Below are 16,370 nucleotides of genomic sequence, written 5' to 3' on the forward strand. Positions count from 1 at the left end.
AATGTGGTAGAGGGGATGTCAGCAGCCTGCCAGTTCTTCAGTGTGAATTTGGTGTGTATGTGCCAGACAATTTGAACCATCTGTTGCATAAGGATGAGCAACAGGAAGGCTATTTAGGCATGGGGCATAATGATGGCATTCCGAAGCACCTTGCTGGGTGACACAGCAGGTCAAATATCAAGCGATCTTTAGACAACTCCCTCCTTGGGAGCGCAGATGTGCTGTTGAGCCTTGGCAGCAGGAACAGCTTCTTGGCTAAAGCTGGATCCCACCAGAAGGGACTATTGCCCCCTGGACACCTCTGAAAGACAAAGGGATCTGCAGCAGTTCAGCCACAAAAATGGAAGAAAGGGTAGTTGCTTATTGAGTATATTTTTGCCAGACATAAAAATCGGATGCCACAAGGTTGTGTCCAGCACAGAAGGCATGCATGAGCCGAAAGACTCTTCGGCGTGCTGTCACTTGTGCCGCTGACTTCAGAAGGAGTCTCAGAGTGCCAGATTTTGTCCATCTGTGGTGTTCCTTGTGTCTGCTGTGTCTGGTACTGAAGAAAAACTTAGTCTGAAACCATCTGGGAAGAGACAAGAGTATGTGCATATTACTGTAGACATTTGGCCCTGGGGCAGAGGTCAGAATCAGGGGCTACCTGTCTGTCACACTTCAAAGGGAGATGCTTTGGTGTCAGCTTGTGCCGCTCGACAGAAGCAAATGCCATCAGGAAATCTTCAGATGCGTGCGAAGACTTTCAGATCATACTCTGTGAAATGCTATTATACAAGAGCTCTCAAGCAGTCAGTCCAGCACAAATAACCCAGGAGCTGCCAAATGTTGTAGCTAGCATTTCTCCAAATAGAAATACCCCTTTTTATTTTCCCGCAGTTCAGAACTGAAACAGGAGCTACAAAGGGGTTGACGATTGGTGAAATTGATGACAACAATACTATTGATTTCAGTGTTTCAAGATATCACCCAAGGGGTGAAATTGCCAGCAATTTTATTTGGCCAGGCTGTGAGCCAGGGCTCTTGGAGTGTGTTTTCCGTTTGTGGTGGTTGTGCTTTGCAGTACAGTCGCTCTGCATTCACACAGGACACAAGGTGATGCCTGAAAGCACCTGATATATTCTGGCTCCCTGCCCTGTCCCTGCTCCCAGCGTACAACACTCAGAGGTAGGGGCAACGTGATGAGGAAGGGGCATAGGGTCGAGCTTTATAAGCACATTAAAAAAAAAAAATCATCATATAATTATTTGTTCATGTTCACCCCACCTCTGTAACACCTTTTCCTTCCTCCCTTCCCTGTACACCCCCCCGCAGACCCGGGGAAAAACCCACCAGTCCGAGTTGCCCTTGCAGGAACACCCAGGGCAGTGGCACACTCGTGTGCTTTGTCTTTGTCCTCTGCTCTTCTGTTGAATGAGGGAGAATTTTCACTTAGAGAGATGAATTAAATGCTGGCTGATAATCCAGAAAAGCAAAATAGACCACTGAATACTGTGAAGGTAAAAGATAAGAGATAAATAATGTCTTGGATAATCTGCATTGTCTTCTTCATAACAGAGTATGCTTAGAGGGAGTACAGTAATAAAAAGCAAACATAGGAGAAGGCATATTCAAATGAAAACAATTTTTTCTCTTCAGAAGAATGAACTTTGGGATTTCAAGTACGAGCTGATTCTTTTAAAATCTCTGTTGGAATATATTACTCTGAATTTGAGATTACAAAGAAGTACTTTACTGCAGTAACTAACTGGCTTTTGAGAGGAATTTATGATAAGAAAGAAAAACTTGCTGCTATTCTCAGCTCCAAAACAATGATTCTGTTAAATCCATGCCTTTTTTGTATTTAGTTGTTTCTAAAAGTGAATGAAGGATTTGCAAGTTACGCTCTTATGTGGTCAAGTCACCCAGCCACCACGCTTCTCAGAACTCATTGAAATGACCAACTGCTTCTCATGTGAAGTCCTAGACTGGATGGAGACCACAGGTATCTGAGATATTGGCAGGAGGAAACTCTCAGTCCCCGTGGCTGGGTTCAGGGTGAAGCAGTCCTGGAGCTGCCATGTGGATATGGCACAAAAGCAACAGTGTGCAAGGCTGGAGGGCTTTGGGTGGATTAGGGTGAGCTGGAGGTTGGAGTGTGGAGACTGGAAAGCACAGGATGTCTCTAGTAGTACAGAAATGACAGGAAATGGGTGATGGGTATTCTGCTAGGGATGCAGAGACTGCAGGAGCTCATTCAGGGCAGCTGAACAGTAGTTGCAGCCCTGATGTGAATAAAACATGACAACTTTCAGCGTAAAGTGTGGTCTTAAGGATTCTGGGAGTGATGAAGGTAAGATTTACAAGGTTGGGTCGTACTAAAAGAAGCAGGGATCGGAAATGTCTCTCCTTCAGTGTAGGCAGACAGAGCAAATGTTTTCATCTTGTCCTTCTCACGTTCCCAGCAGTGTTATGAACATCGGCTCCCATCTGGCCTGGAGGTGCATAACTCGGTCTGCATGCAGGTTATAAGTGATACTGTTTGGGGTGGCTGGGTGCTTTTTCCTTCCCAGCCCTGTGCAGCAGTGAGCAGCCTTTGCCTCCCTCTCTGGGATGTTGGTGTGTCCCTCCCAGCACGTGCTGCCCGTCACCTGAGGCTGACGGGGACATGGGCAGCAGGTGACCAGATGGTTCTTCTGAGCCTCCAAACTGCTAGAAGGGCTTTTGGCTCCCAAGCCAGCACGGAAAGGCAGCAAGCTGCTCCCCGACCTGTATAAACCTCCCATGATCTCACTGAGCTCTGTCACAGCATCCCCAGGGTTCATCACACTAGAGACAATTACTGGGATACCCAGCAGTAGGAGTGTGACAGGCCTGATTTTGAGAAATAAGCTTTCCATTAGGGAAAAAATTTAGATAGCTAAATGTTTCATTACCAAAATATATGGCTACATTCTGTTTCTGCTAACTTTTGTATTCATAGGTACAAAACTTCATTAGCATGTTCATTTGCAGAAAATGTAAATGTGCTCAGTATAAATGTCAGGCTGGCTGCTGCCCTGAATGAAAACTCTAGCTCTTTTTTTTCCTTTTGCATTTGAATTCCAGCTTGGCGTATGAGGAAAATATATGAGACTTGAACTTGGCAGCTGGCAATTTGTGCTTGACCTGTCATGTGCTCAGCATGATGGGAATAGCTTATGACAGATTTGCCATATTTAACGATGAGTTTGTTGGTGTCTTGTTAGCACTGGGGGCTGTCAGGATTTCCTGGAAAAGTAAAAAATGCTCATGCAAAATTAAGCACAGTTAGGAAGTCTCAGTTTTGACACTTCTTAAAATCTTGAACCTGGAGGCTATAAAAACCTGGCAGCTAAGCAAGAAGGTTTAGTGTTTTCCCCACGGGATGTTCCTTTCAATTATTTCCTTCTGATACTGCCCCTCGAGTGATTTTTTTTCTGGGCGTTGGATGTGTTGCTTATTTTTATTTTGGGACGGCATTGTCCACCAGCTGCTCTTTGTTCCTTCCATCCACAGTAAAATTACCTTTTCAGGGGTCTTGCTTGAAAATGTGATTTTGGCTGTCTGTCCTCCCTGCCGAGAGGGGATGGGTAATAAAGGCTCTCCAAGAAGAAAGGGCTTTAGGATGGGGTCCAGAAAGATGCAGTGGGGCTGGTCAACTGAAGATGCTCTGGAGGGAAGGGTTTTGTTGCTGGACCTTGCAACACCGATAACTCTTTCTGCTTCCTGAATCTTATCTGTAAGACAATTGCTGCATTTCTTTGTGTAGAGCTGACGCATTTTGAAATGAGACTATTCCATAGGGCTAATGAGACCAAAGTAATGAAGTTTTTAGGTTGTACAGCTTTGGGAACATTCCTGTTAAATTCCTTTTTTCCCTCCCTTCAACACCTGTCATGTAAAGGAATTGGTGAAATGTTTCCTAATAATGAATATTTAAATATAACTTCCTGATTCCCTGTCTGGGTGTTAGCCTGTACTTTAAAAGGAATTTAAATAATGAACAATTCCTCCTCAGTCAAATTTAGAAGACTTACTTATGGTTGAGAGGGTGAAAAGTGAATGTTAGAAATATGAAGCAACTATACCATGTATTTATTAAAGTTGTATAGAAGGTAACAGATTCATGTTTATTTTTTTTTGTATGAAAGCTATTTTTCCAATAAATTTTTGGCAACCAAGCAACAGAAATCTGTGTTTCCAAGCCTGTGAATCTTTAAAGCTAAAAAGCTTTTTAATAACTAATACTTTGATTTATTTTTTTAAAGTGGACCATTCTGACAAATCCTTAACTTTCCATTCAAACATAGTTTAGAGAACAGCTCTTCACCATTCTTACAGTTTTGTCCTCCATGATGAAATGAAAGCTGTACTGGAACTGGACTTGCTCCTCCAAATGGGTGAATCCTTTAGATTTTTGTCTTCACCTCTCTTTACTTCTGCTATGTCAGGTTGGTCGTTCTCATGTCCTTTACATAGATATTTCTAAAACTGGAGTGAGCTTTGATTCTACCTACCTCATTGCAAAAATCCTGTTCAGCTTGCGTTGCACTGAAGCTCACATACAGACAAGAGAGAACTGGAGGACATGGCTCCTTCATCATCCAGGCTCTAGAGTTGATTGCCTACGGTGATTCATGTCAAGGCTGCATTTCTTTCAGAAAATCTTAGGCATGCTCATGCTCTTCTTTTCTCTGTCCTTTGCAACGTAATTCTTTTCTCTCCTTCTCCAGTCAATAATGGATATATAGCTTTTCAAGCTCCTAATTAAGACTCCAAATTGTGCTTTTTCAGGTCACAGAGCTCAATAATGTGAAGAATATATTACGATTGCCAAAAAGCACAAAGAAGCATGCTGTTGGGATTTATTTTAATGATGCCACCTCCAAAACCTTTGCTTGTGAATCAGGTGGGTAAAATGGCAAAGCACATTAGAAAACATAAGAGCATTAATTTTGAAATCATAAATGTATTATACCTACACACAGATTTTCTGGGCATTTATACAGAACTTGAGGCAGATGAGTGGTGCAAGGTGCTGCAGATGGAATGTCTTGGAACACGAATTAATGACATTAGCCTTGGGGAGCCTGACTTGTTGGCATCTGGAGTAGAGAGGGAGCAGAACGGTAGGTGCAGAAATGTTGACCTTTTAAATCTTTAATTGCGTTATTTTAAAGCCTTTTGGATTATGCATATAAATATCAGAAATAAATTGATGCAAAACTGTTTTTTCCAAGCCCTCCTTCCTGTTTTTTGTGGGATTTTTTTAGTTTGCTCGAAGGTTGTTTTGGCTTTTTTTTTTTTTCCCCTTCCAATCGCTACGAGACAGAATAAGTAAGGTAACTAGATTTATTTTGGAATAGCACTTTTCTTTCTCAAACAAGTTAGTTACTCTTGGAGATGGGAACTATCTTTTTTGTGTGTTTTCTTGTACAATATCTGTACAACAGTTTCAGTCTGTGACTGAGGCTCTTTGGCAACACTGTAAAGCAAATAATAAACAGTAGTAATTGCATGCAAAACCTCAGCCCGTGGCTACATCACTTTTCTATGCAAATTAACTACTTACATACACGAAAGCAATTGCAATGTATTTATTCATGTACTCAATTTTATTGATGGTTTGCAAATATCAGGATTAAGATGGTGCAGTTCTCTTTGGTATCTGAATAAACACACAAATGTTTGATGTCCTCTGAGTTCAGCATTCTAACTGCCCCAACCATGAAGTTTATTGAGTTATTCGATGGAATTGAGTATTTCTTTGTGCATTGTTCAAAGTGGAAATAAGATCTTGTAATTGATTTGGAAAATACAAAATTCCTTTAATGACTTGTACATTTAATGGGCAGGGATTTTAGACTAACCTTTTGTTTTTCTCCCAGAGAGATTCAATGTGTATTTGATGCCATCCCCTAATTTAGATGTGCATGGGGAATGTACCTTGCAGATAACAGTTGAGAATATCTGTCTATGGGACATCCAGAATCCCAGAGTAAAACTCATCTCTTGGCCATTGAGTGCCCTCCGACGCTACGGGCGGGACCCATCTTGGTTCACGTTTGAAGCAGGGAGGTAGGTGTGTGTTTGCTGGTTGACAGCATTGGGTATTTCTATATAGGATTGGTCTTAAATAATGCATTATATGAACCAGAGAACTGGGTGGACAGATCTGGGAAGAAGGGGTGAACATCATTTCAGAATTTGTACAACGTGGGCCTTTGAGCACAGGGTTATGGATTCGATTCTATGCTGAAAGCAGTGGAGTTTGAAGTTGAGAACAGTGAGTGCAAATTTGTTTCCCAAAAGCAAACTAAGAGAAGGGATTCCCATTTGCCATGGATTGTATTCCTGTTTTCTGTCTATTTGTCAAACGGATTTATAAGAAATTTGAATGCAATCCCTCGTTTTAGAGATGTTGTTCTGTATTGCTTCCTGCAGCTCAGTCTTAATGAGCTGAAGTCTTTGTGTGACTGGAGTTGGAACACTTGTTTGTTGAATTGAACTATCAAATCCCTTCTAAGGGATATGGATGCGTTATTTTAGATAAGCACATCAAAGAATTACAATAGTAAAAGAGAAAGAGGTCACACATTTAATTTATCTGGAATCAGAAGAGGCATTTAAATGTCCATCCTCCATATTACTGCAGAATTTAGTCCTCGCAGTGTGGGGGTGGTGGTGAAGGATACGTTTTTGTTAAGCTGATCATGCATTATTTGTGATAGGACACTGCAATTGGGATGCTGAGGATATGTGTTTGTTGTTTCAAGTGGAAGACAAAACTCTGCAAAACTCATTACAGGCAGTGTTAAAAGTCTGAAAGGGGAAGACAAATTAATCCTACCCGACACGGATTCTAGATAGAGTCAAAATATTAAAAATCTGGGTCTTGTGCATAAACTCTCTAGAGTTTAAGCACTTGTGATAGATCAGGGGTACCTAGCTGAGTCCCTGTTTGGTGTGAGTGATACAAATACGGGCAAAAATAGATTGGACCAGGGCTGGTAAAATCCATACATAAAGACTTTTAGATAACTTTGTTCCATGTTTCAACAACCTCTATATTCTTACTGCTTGTGCGATAGTGCTTTTAGAGCAGCATGGTAAAGTTTTACTTGCTCACGGTGATGTGTAAACTCAAATCTCACACTTGGATCCCAACTGTTGTTGCTTTGGCAGGATGTGTGACACAGGAGAAGGACTGTTCATCTTTCAGACCAGAGATGGGGAAGCGATCTATCAGAAGGTTCACTCGGCTGCTTTGGCCATAGCAGAACAACACGAGCGCTTGTTGCAGAGTGTGAAAAATTCAATGGTACGGCTGTTATGCTTGGTATTTCGCACCGGGCACCACTGAACAACCTGTTTCTTCAACATGATGTTGAAGTTTTGATTCACAGATAGTAAGCGGTTTGATTATTATTGCTTTTAATAAATTCTGCTTGGTTTTAATAATTAGGTCAGTATATATAACTGGGGTTGCTTTTCAAGAATCCAAATGAAAAGGAAACTTATGGTCCTTGTTTTTTGTGTTTGCAAAGCTACCAATAAGTGTGAATTAATACAGCGAGAAGCTCCTGTCAGTGCGTTTTCCCGTTAGGTTCCTTTGATTAATCAGCATCATGAGTTTGTTTGGAAGCATTTTTCATCGATCTATTTGCAAAATGTTGTGGCTCATGCTCAGTTTTCCATTTGCTAATTGATGCCTACGCTCTCAAGGATGATTTGTAAAGAGTCATATGGTTCAGATTAAGCTATGGGGGAGGACTAGATGTTTGTCTGATGTCTCGGTGAATCTCTGTTTTCCACAAGTGCTTTTTGTGGCTAAAGCTGCTTCTTTAGGAAGGGCTTTGATGCTTTGCTGGCTTTCTTTCAAAAAAGTTTGAACTAACAGGTGAACTCTGCAGCCAGGTGTTCCGGTAGTTTTTCCTTTCCCATTAAAGTATCATCTAACACCAACTTTACTGGTTGTGAGTCTTGTTTAAAACAAAAAACTTTATAGTTAACAAAGGGAGTATTTGTTCAAAAATACTAGCAGTTATCTAAGTTGAGACAGATGTAGATAATACAAGTACCCAGCAGTAACTAAATTAAACAGATTAAAATTAACCTAGGCTAAGTCAGCATAACTAGTTGACATTTTTAGCCTACCAAGATCAGAAATGATTGAGTAACCTGTTGAGAACACGACTTCATTTTCAAAAAACAGAGATAAGTTCAGTTGCAATAGTGAACAGGCTTACAGGCAAGTTAATATTTGGTGGCTTTACGTTTATGAAACAGCATCTTTAATAGATGAAGCCCGATGCTGTGCTGTAAAATTTCCAACTTACAAGTGCCAGTAGACTCAACAGATGCACAGTTGCTATGGATTTCAAAAGAGAGCAGCTGCACAACCTCTAAAAGCATTTTTCATAAACATTGTGTCCAACCACAACCCCATAATCTGATTTTATAGTCCTTAGAGTGCTAAGTGTGGGATAAGAACATATTCCAGGTGAACTGAAATTCTCGTAATATAGTAGTAGAATATAATTGTTTCGGATGGTCCATATGTCTCTGAATACAAGTTTCCCAAGTCTGCCATAGACACATTGCCTTGTTCCAAAATAATCAGTAGGACTCGAAGGCTTCTCTGGAGTTCAAGGATAGCCAGTTTAGAAGTCTGGGCAGAGGATCATTATATCAGTGTAGAACCCAAGTGGCTTGTTTTGCTGATTACTAAATATTTGTAAAGTACATCTTTGTTCGGACTGAATAATTTCCCTGGTATTTTTCTTCTACTTTTGAACCCTTGCACAGAGTATCCATTTTAGATGTCAACATTGTTTCTGTCACCAAGAATTATTTACCCTGTGTGAATTTTCTAATTAGTGAAGCTTAAGCTGTTATTCACAGAAGGGGTAAAGAAAAGTAGAAAGTAGGAGATACTGATGGTGAGAAATTAAGTCTACACTGAATGTCTTCTGTTTGCTCCTGTAAGTCTGACCACTGCTAGGTCAGTGGTGGGATTATCCAAGACCGAGGTGGTATTAAGCCACTGGGGAGCTCCTGGATCTTATGCAAAGGAAATAAAAAAAGGAACGGCTGATGCTGATAGAGTGAAATAAAGCTGCCAAGTACTGTTGAGAACGTGGGCTATAATGTGTCTGTCACCTCCCTAGCAGTCACTCTCTTTATACTGCAGTGTGTTGGTTCAGTTCGTGACTATAACTGGCTCTGGCTCTTGAGATGCATGCGGAAAATTGGTGCCGTAGAGGTTCCTCAGCTGGGACCCTCACCCTGATGCTTTCTGTTAATGTTTTGTTGCTTTCTGGGAAGGTCTGAGCAAGAACTCAGAGTCTGTGACACTTTCACAAGTGGGTTTCATTTGTTTCCCTTTTCAGCAAATTCAAAGTTCTCTCCCTTTTCTCTTTTAAAAGGAAGAAAGAACTGGCTTTGCCTAGCGATGCATGAAGCCATTCTGGTCATTTGGTAACTCATCTCATTCAACTGTTTCACTCTGGCATTGCCAGACAATGGAAAGAAAATATCTATCCAAGTTATATTTTCGTGAGTATTTGGCTGCCATGAAACCTGACGGGAGCAGTACAGTGACTTGACCGCTGTCATTTATGCCTGCTCTCCATTCAGGTTGCTTTAAAAAAGACATTGCAACTTGACATCTCACTAAAGCAATAATGGCAAGCTTCCCAGTTTTGGCAGCTAAAACTCAGTGCTTCATAGAAAAGTGTTATCAGCCAGTTTATCAGCAGCCATCCCTGGCTCTTCTTCCCCTCTCAGCAACTCAAGAGTGCGCTTTGCACCAGATTCATCTCATGTGCAAGTGCATCTGTCCAGGCTGGAGCTTGCTAATTATCTCTGTCCATTCCCACAGACATTCACAATTAAGAGTGGAAAGGGTGCTCACTGCCTTTTGAAATAACAGAAGAATATCGAGTATTAGTGTAAAATGGATACTAGGTAAAATGGAAGCAATATATTAGGGCCCTTTCATTTGTGAAGTTGTTTGCTTTTATCATTAGTTTACAATTATTTAGTTTTGTTGTAATAAATTTAGCAAATGTTACTTAGGCAATTATCGTTCTAATAGATTTTGATTTGATTACATGAATTTGCTTCACTAGGAAGAAACTCCCCCTCAAAGCCCCAGGGAGTGCAATCTACTCCAATTGGGGATCCCAAGATGAAGGTTTATCTAGTGCAGTTGTTTTGCAAAATCTTTCAAAATTGCAGTGTCTGTCATGAGCAAACCAAACAAGCCTAACAAATCTTACATCATCTCGTCTTTCCTTTTGGAGCCTTGTACACAGCTAACAAGAGAATGTTGGTGTGCAGAGGTTGATTTTGTTAGGATCTTTTGGGAGGTTTTGTGTGGTTTTTTGTTTGTGTTTTTTTTTTTTTTTTGGTGTGTTTGTTTGTTTTGTTGTTGTTGTTTAGCAGTACTTTTTAGTTTTTTAATGTGATTTTGCCAGTTTGTTAAGGTGGGATCCAAGAAAGCAAATCCTTGCTCAGGGAGCTGTGTTTGAGCTGTTCTGAGGATCTTGATCTTTTAGGTTTCTACATTCTCCCTCTCCCCTAGGCAGAAGAGGACAAGAGGCCACGAATTATGTGCCCTCTAGTTTACTAATTATTTGTTGTATTAATGATACGTGGAGTCAGATTTCCCGCCTGGTGCTCTGCTTGCAGCCTTTGCTCTTGCCTGACCCAGCATATCAATCCTGCCCAGCTTTGCCCTGTTTAAGGTGCTGGCTGCTTCTGCAGCATAAAGCCAAGTCATCAGCAAGTTATTCCTACTCTTTCTGTTGCCACAGAGATACAGTAGGTTAATTGTGAGAATGAAATCAATCATCATTAAAGCTGCCTTTGCTCGTGGTCCGAGGTGTTTTGATGAAGCGCTGTGTATTCAGGACATAACATATTAATTCTTATCTCCAGCTGTGGGTTTTTAAATGTTTTCCCCTGCTGATGGAGTTCAGGAGGGGCACCCTTTCTGGCCCTTTTCTGTGTCTTTATCTACTTCTTCTCTAGCTGTGTCTGTTTTTTCTCCCAAGATAGCCTATTGCTTTTTTCTACCCCTCGTGACATCCAAACTGTTGCTCAAACTGCCTTATCTTGCTGTCCAACTCACCAAAAAATTGAACCACCAAAAAAAGTATCTCCAGCTAGGAAATGCCGGCCTCCCAATGCTCTGCTGATTTTTGTTCCCAGTGAGAGATCCATCATTGTTTGTTTCCATGGTGCTGAGATGTGTGTGATAACACTGCAAAGGGTGTCGGGACTTTAGTGAAGGAACTGTAATAAATAAAATGTAGGTGGAACCTTCGTAGTGCAGTGATTCACATCCAGCTGACGTGGAGGTGGGTGTTGTAAGAGCAAGAGTTTGGTTTTGATTTACCATCACATCACAGGCACAGTGTCCACTGTACAGAGAGGAATTTGAAGTTAGATGACACCTCTAAATGCTTGGAAATGGGCCTCTTTGGATACAGCCGGCACTCACCTATCTTCTGTGCTTATTTTGCCTGGTTTTGCTCCAAAATGTACTGGTCTTCTTGCAAAATGTTCTTTTACCTGAGATTTTGTGAAACTAAGATACATAAGCTTACTCTTTCATAAAAAGCTGTATTTATAAATTAGAAAAGTCAAGTGCAGTCAGGGTATGTTTGGACTGGTGTTTTCCTGACCTTTGAGAGGAGAATTTTAGCTGTACTATGTTAGCTGATGATAAATCCAATTATTTTTATCAGCTTGTAAATACGTCTTATTAAATCCATGGAAGGAAGTGTCTTAGTTCTCATATATTTTTGTGCTAAGTGTAACTGACGAGGGGCTGTGACTATGTAAGAAAATGTAGCTGAAGGCCTTGTATGGAGGGGGAAGTGTGAGATGGTGCTTCCAGCAATGCCCTGTAGCCCACGTGCTCTCCGCTCTGCAGAGCTGGACGTGCTGTTTATTCAAGGAATTTAGCTGAAAGATGCAGTTATCTCCTGTGCCGAGCTCCTGTACCATCCAGCTGGCATGTTTTTCAGCTGTCAGAGATGGGAGGTGAAGAGAAAATACTTCAAAACTAACACGAACAACTTATCCTCACCCACGTGAAACATCTCCAGTCAGGTCCTCAATGTGTTCAGCTTTGTGAAGGTTCTTGTGTAGCTGGGCAGACCCTCTGATGGCTTTTTTGAAGCGGGAGCATAGTGGCACTCTCTGATCTTCCACTGATCCTCGGTTTCTGTTTCAGCTACTTGAGCTCAAGCTCCCCTCAGGGGAAGCAGTGCTAGCCCAGGCCCAGGCGAGCACCAAGGTGAGCTTTGGTGTGCAGCTTTGGTGGCATCCTAACCCGAGTGTGTGTGCCACGAAGACTAACCCTGGGGTCAGCCATCGCTGCTCGTGTGGGCAGATGGAGGGAGGGAGAGGCCATGCTGTCTATTTCATGGGAAGTTCTTGCAGCCGGTGTTCGGGCGATTCTCAGACTGTCTCCTTCACACCGATTTACTGCTTTGCAGCTTCAGATGAAGATGAGTGAGCGCGCCGTGTCCCTCAGCACCATGGTGCCCTTGCCCCGCAGTGCCTACTGGCAGCACATCACGCGACAGCACAGCACCGGCCAGCTCTGCGCTCTGCAAGGTAAGGGTGGAAAGAGTCAACGCACAAATCCCATCGTGACATTGTTGAATCATTTCAGTATCTGTTCATCTTGCTGAAAGCCGATATTCTGTCTGAGCTGGTTACCTGATGAAGAGAAGGGCACATCCTACCTTAAGACAGATAACTGACCAAAGGGGTTGTCATTGTGAGGTGCTCTTCTTGCCATTGTCCTTCATTTGAGAGGTTTTCTGACCGTTTTTACAGGATAGTCAGTTATCAAAGTTGCCAATTCCTTTCTATTACCAAACTCTTTTAATGGCACCTGATTTTTTGCCAAACTTACAACCATTTGGCTCCCCTCTCCTTTGTATATCTGTCTCATACTAAGAATGATGCAGTCTTCATTATTCATTTTGTGTACTTGCTAACATTCAACCAAAACAACTGCATCCTCAAAACCAGCTGGTTTAGGGAAAGTAAAAGGAAATAGCCACAATAAGTAGTTCTAGAAAACTATAGCTTAGACAGCTGCAGTGCTGCCACGGTGCATTGCGATGAGGCCTGAAGATGAGCAGATGTCTTCTCTAAATCCCTTCTCTTTTGTCAGCCCAAGGGACACCACAGCTCAGTCCCTTCCTGCCTGACAACCTCCCTGTGCTGCTCCCCAAGGAGATCTCTGCACCCACTTGTCTCTCCGTGGTCACCAAGGGACATCTAGTGGTGACTGAGGATGGGGAGATGGAATTTGCAGAGGGGATGGCTGATGGGCTTTGCAGCAGTGCTGCCATGAACCATCTCTGCCCGTGAGCTTCCGAGAGTTTCAACGCTGAATTTGTCTTGTGTGGAAGCTGCAGCACCTGACGTGCCCAGTTGTTGCTTTGTGCTGCTTTCCCCAGCGGCAGCTCTGGTGTAGGAGCTGCAGGTGCTTAGTACCTCTGAGGAGCTGATCCAAAATTGGCATCTTGTAGTCATGCATGTTTTTAGAGTTTTTTTTTAAAAAAGCGCCCATTTATATTTCAAAGCACACTCTTCCACTCTAAGCTGCATGGATTGACCAAGTGGTTGTACAGAAGTTGGTATTGATGAATTGTGAAGTCAGGATCATGGCATTGCTCAAAAAAGTCAGCAGAAAACAAAGTGAACACTTAATTAGAAGCGGGGCAGCCTGGAGTATTGAGCGGAGGGAGCCAAAACCTGACATAATTTCATTCTCACAACATACAGAACAAAGACTGAGCTTGATTAAACATTTGGATGATAAAGCTGGACTAAAGCAGCTTCCCTTCTCTGTGGGGGCATTAGAAGGTGAAGCTCAGCTTGGCCATCAGGACATGGGCTGTTTCTCTGTCATCCCAGAAGGTCAGGGCTGCTGTGTGCTGCTCTTGGTGCCTCATCCTGCTGCAAAAAAAACCCTGACAGATAAACCTGTGTTTAACAGAAAACTTCAGGAGCTGGCAGGGGATTCTGCTGCTGCCGTGGAGATATCGTTTGCTAACATCAAGTATTCAGAAATCACCAGACAGATGTTTTAAAGCATACCAGTTTGGAAAACTTTTAGAGTCTCTTGTTTGTTTGTTTCTTTTTTTTTCTTCCTCTCAGATACAAGGAATTTCTCAAGGAGTAATAAGTGATAGAAACTTAGTTTACTTTCTTTAATAAAGCAAGAGGTTAACACCTCCACAACATGAAACATCACAAACTGTGATTAAAAATTACGACTGCTGGCAGTCCTGACATATATAGCTATATTTCATTCTGGTCCTCAACAAATTTTTCAGCAAATCATACTTTTTCCTTTTTCCCTTTTTCAACACCAGAGGGGGCAGGCAGCACATAAAAAGCTCCAGCAAAGCCCAGCAAATGTTTCAGAGGAGGAATTAATAATAAAGCAGCACTTACATGCCTGTTCAAATTTGTTCAACAAATTAGGGCATGGGAAGATGACCTGCTGGTGGCAGCCTGTGGCACATGAGAACAAGGCTGCTTGCAGCACTCTGACACAATCGCTAGGTTGGGCTTACTGTGCCTTGCTAGCGAGTCCTTTATTAAAACGATAATTCAGCACTGAGTTGACACAAGATAAATAGATTGTACGGGTACAAACCACTTGTATATTTAGAAGAATAACCTGCTTGTTAAACTGGAAAAAAAAAAAAGGTTCCTAGGAGATTGGTGTCATGAGAATGGGGTAAAAGTCTTTGAAAAATAAGCTGGCCATGCAGCCAGCACTGTAATTAGGAAAGACACTGGGGCCTTTGTCTCATTCATCGGTCAGGGCTACTACTTCAGTGGTACTCCAGGCACCTCTAATTAGATTAGGTTGCCAAAATCTTGAAATGCTTCAATTACTACTGGGAAAAGAAATATGAAATAACTCATAGGATCGTAGAATCACAGAATGTCCTGAGTTGGAAGGGACCCACAAGGCTCATCGAGACCAGCTCCTGTCCCTGCATTGTTATACCACATTGTATTATTCCATATGTATGAAACAGCATTTTACTCACTGAATGATAGAGGCATCTGAAACCTTCTATGCAAAAACTTTCTTTCACTAGGGTTGGAATTTATGGTTTCTGAATTGACTTTCTTCCCCTTTTCTAATGTATAGAAAAGAACTGATACTCATACTGTGAGCTACAGTGCATTTTTCCTTTAAAATGCAAAGTCAAATCTCTTAAAAAGTTAATTTTCTTTGTACAACTCTCTGTTCTGAAGGAACTGGGAAAGAAAATCCAAGTGTGAATGTTTCTGAGATTGAGCAGCAATTTAAGCAGGGATAGGTGTAATTAAAAGGCTGTAATCTGTAGTTCATATAGTCCTTTACAAAATGCTGAATAAGGTGCCTATGTCTGACTGACTGAGTGTTGTTCTGTTTTTTGCATCTGACTGGGTGAAGATGTCTCTAGCCCAGTGAAGCTCCATCGCACGGACACTTTTCCAGCGTACAGGTCAGATCATCGATAAAGGACTGTAAAGAACTTTACAAACTCTTTGTCTTCTGACAAACTGCCCCAGTGGATGACAGTGATGGTGATAAGCAAGGATGGAACCACAGAAGAGTTCAGGTCGGATGAAAAAATCTTGCAATTTTTAAACTTTGCCAAACGTTAAAACTATTCTGTAGATATTGGAGAGGGGAACAAAACCAACAAACCCTCCAGTGTTTCTTTTATATCTCTACAGCTGCACAGAGAAGAAATCACTCCCTAAATATTTCCACATGTTTTTGTATGATAGGTATGTTGTAAATATATGAGACTTTCCTGTTGTAGTGTGGTTCCTTTTGTTTTTTACAGCTGTGTGTTCACTGATGTCAGCTGTGTCATCCTTGTTTGTTGTAATGCTTTTCTTTAGTTATTTACATTATTGTTAAGCCTGATCCTTGACCTTTGAAGTGGTGGCCAGTTTTAAGCAGCTTATTGGATACAATTTTTCCTATTTGAAGCCTGATGAAGACTTGATTGATCTCTTTTAAAAGCACCCTCTCTGTCTTCTATTTGCTGTATTTATTTCCATCTCTGTAAATGTTTAAAATAAAAAAAAAAAATCCCACTTGATTTGTGATACAGCACTTTTTGTCATCACTGTCAATATCGTGATCAGAGCTGTTGTGGAGCCAGTAGGACATTAGTAAGGAGGATGGAGGGGGACAGAGGTTTTCTGGGGGTCCCTCCTCCACATCTAAAGCCACACAATCACTCGTCGGGTGTCCTAACAAAGCAGAGTAGTGTATTCAACAGGAATCTCACAATGCCACAAGCCATTTTGTGGCA

At 41.7% G+C, this 16,370-nt stretch overlaps 1 protein-coding gene across 6 annotated transcripts in view; it reads left to right on the top strand.

The window, feature by feature from the left end:
- The window catches only part of DOK5 (docking protein 5), a 40,572-nt gene extending 24,423 nt beyond the window's left edge, over positions 1–16,149 (top strand). The window contains exons 3-9 of one of the 6 annotated variants that reach the window (XM_065850102.2): positions 4,795–4,909; positions 4,989–5,129; positions 5,889–6,078; positions 7,186–7,321; positions 12,248–12,310; positions 12,513–12,633; positions 15,494–16,149. In XM_065850102.2, coding sequence (XP_065706174.1) covers positions 4,795–4,909; positions 4,989–5,129; positions 5,889–6,078; positions 7,186–7,321; positions 12,248–12,310; positions 12,513–12,633; positions 15,494–15,561 — 834 coding nt within the window. In that variant the 3' untranslated portion in view covers positions 15,562–16,149. The remainder of the gene's footprint in view (positions 1–4,794; positions 4,910–4,988; positions 5,130–5,888; positions 6,079–7,185; positions 7,322–12,247; positions 12,311–12,512; positions 12,634–15,493) is intronic. The other 5 variants (XM_065850105.2, XM_065850103.2, XM_065850106.2 and 2 more) reach the window with 5 other exon arrangements.
- The last annotated feature ends 221 nt before the right edge of the window (positions 16,150–16,370 follow it).

This window comes from Patagioenas fasciata, chromosome 16, assembly GCF_037038585.1.
Source record: "Patagioenas fasciata isolate bPatFas1 chromosome 16, bPatFas1.hap1, whole genome shotgun sequence".
Classification (NCBI taxonomy): domain Eukaryota; kingdom Metazoa; phylum Chordata; class Aves; order Columbiformes; family Columbidae; genus Patagioenas; species Patagioenas fasciata.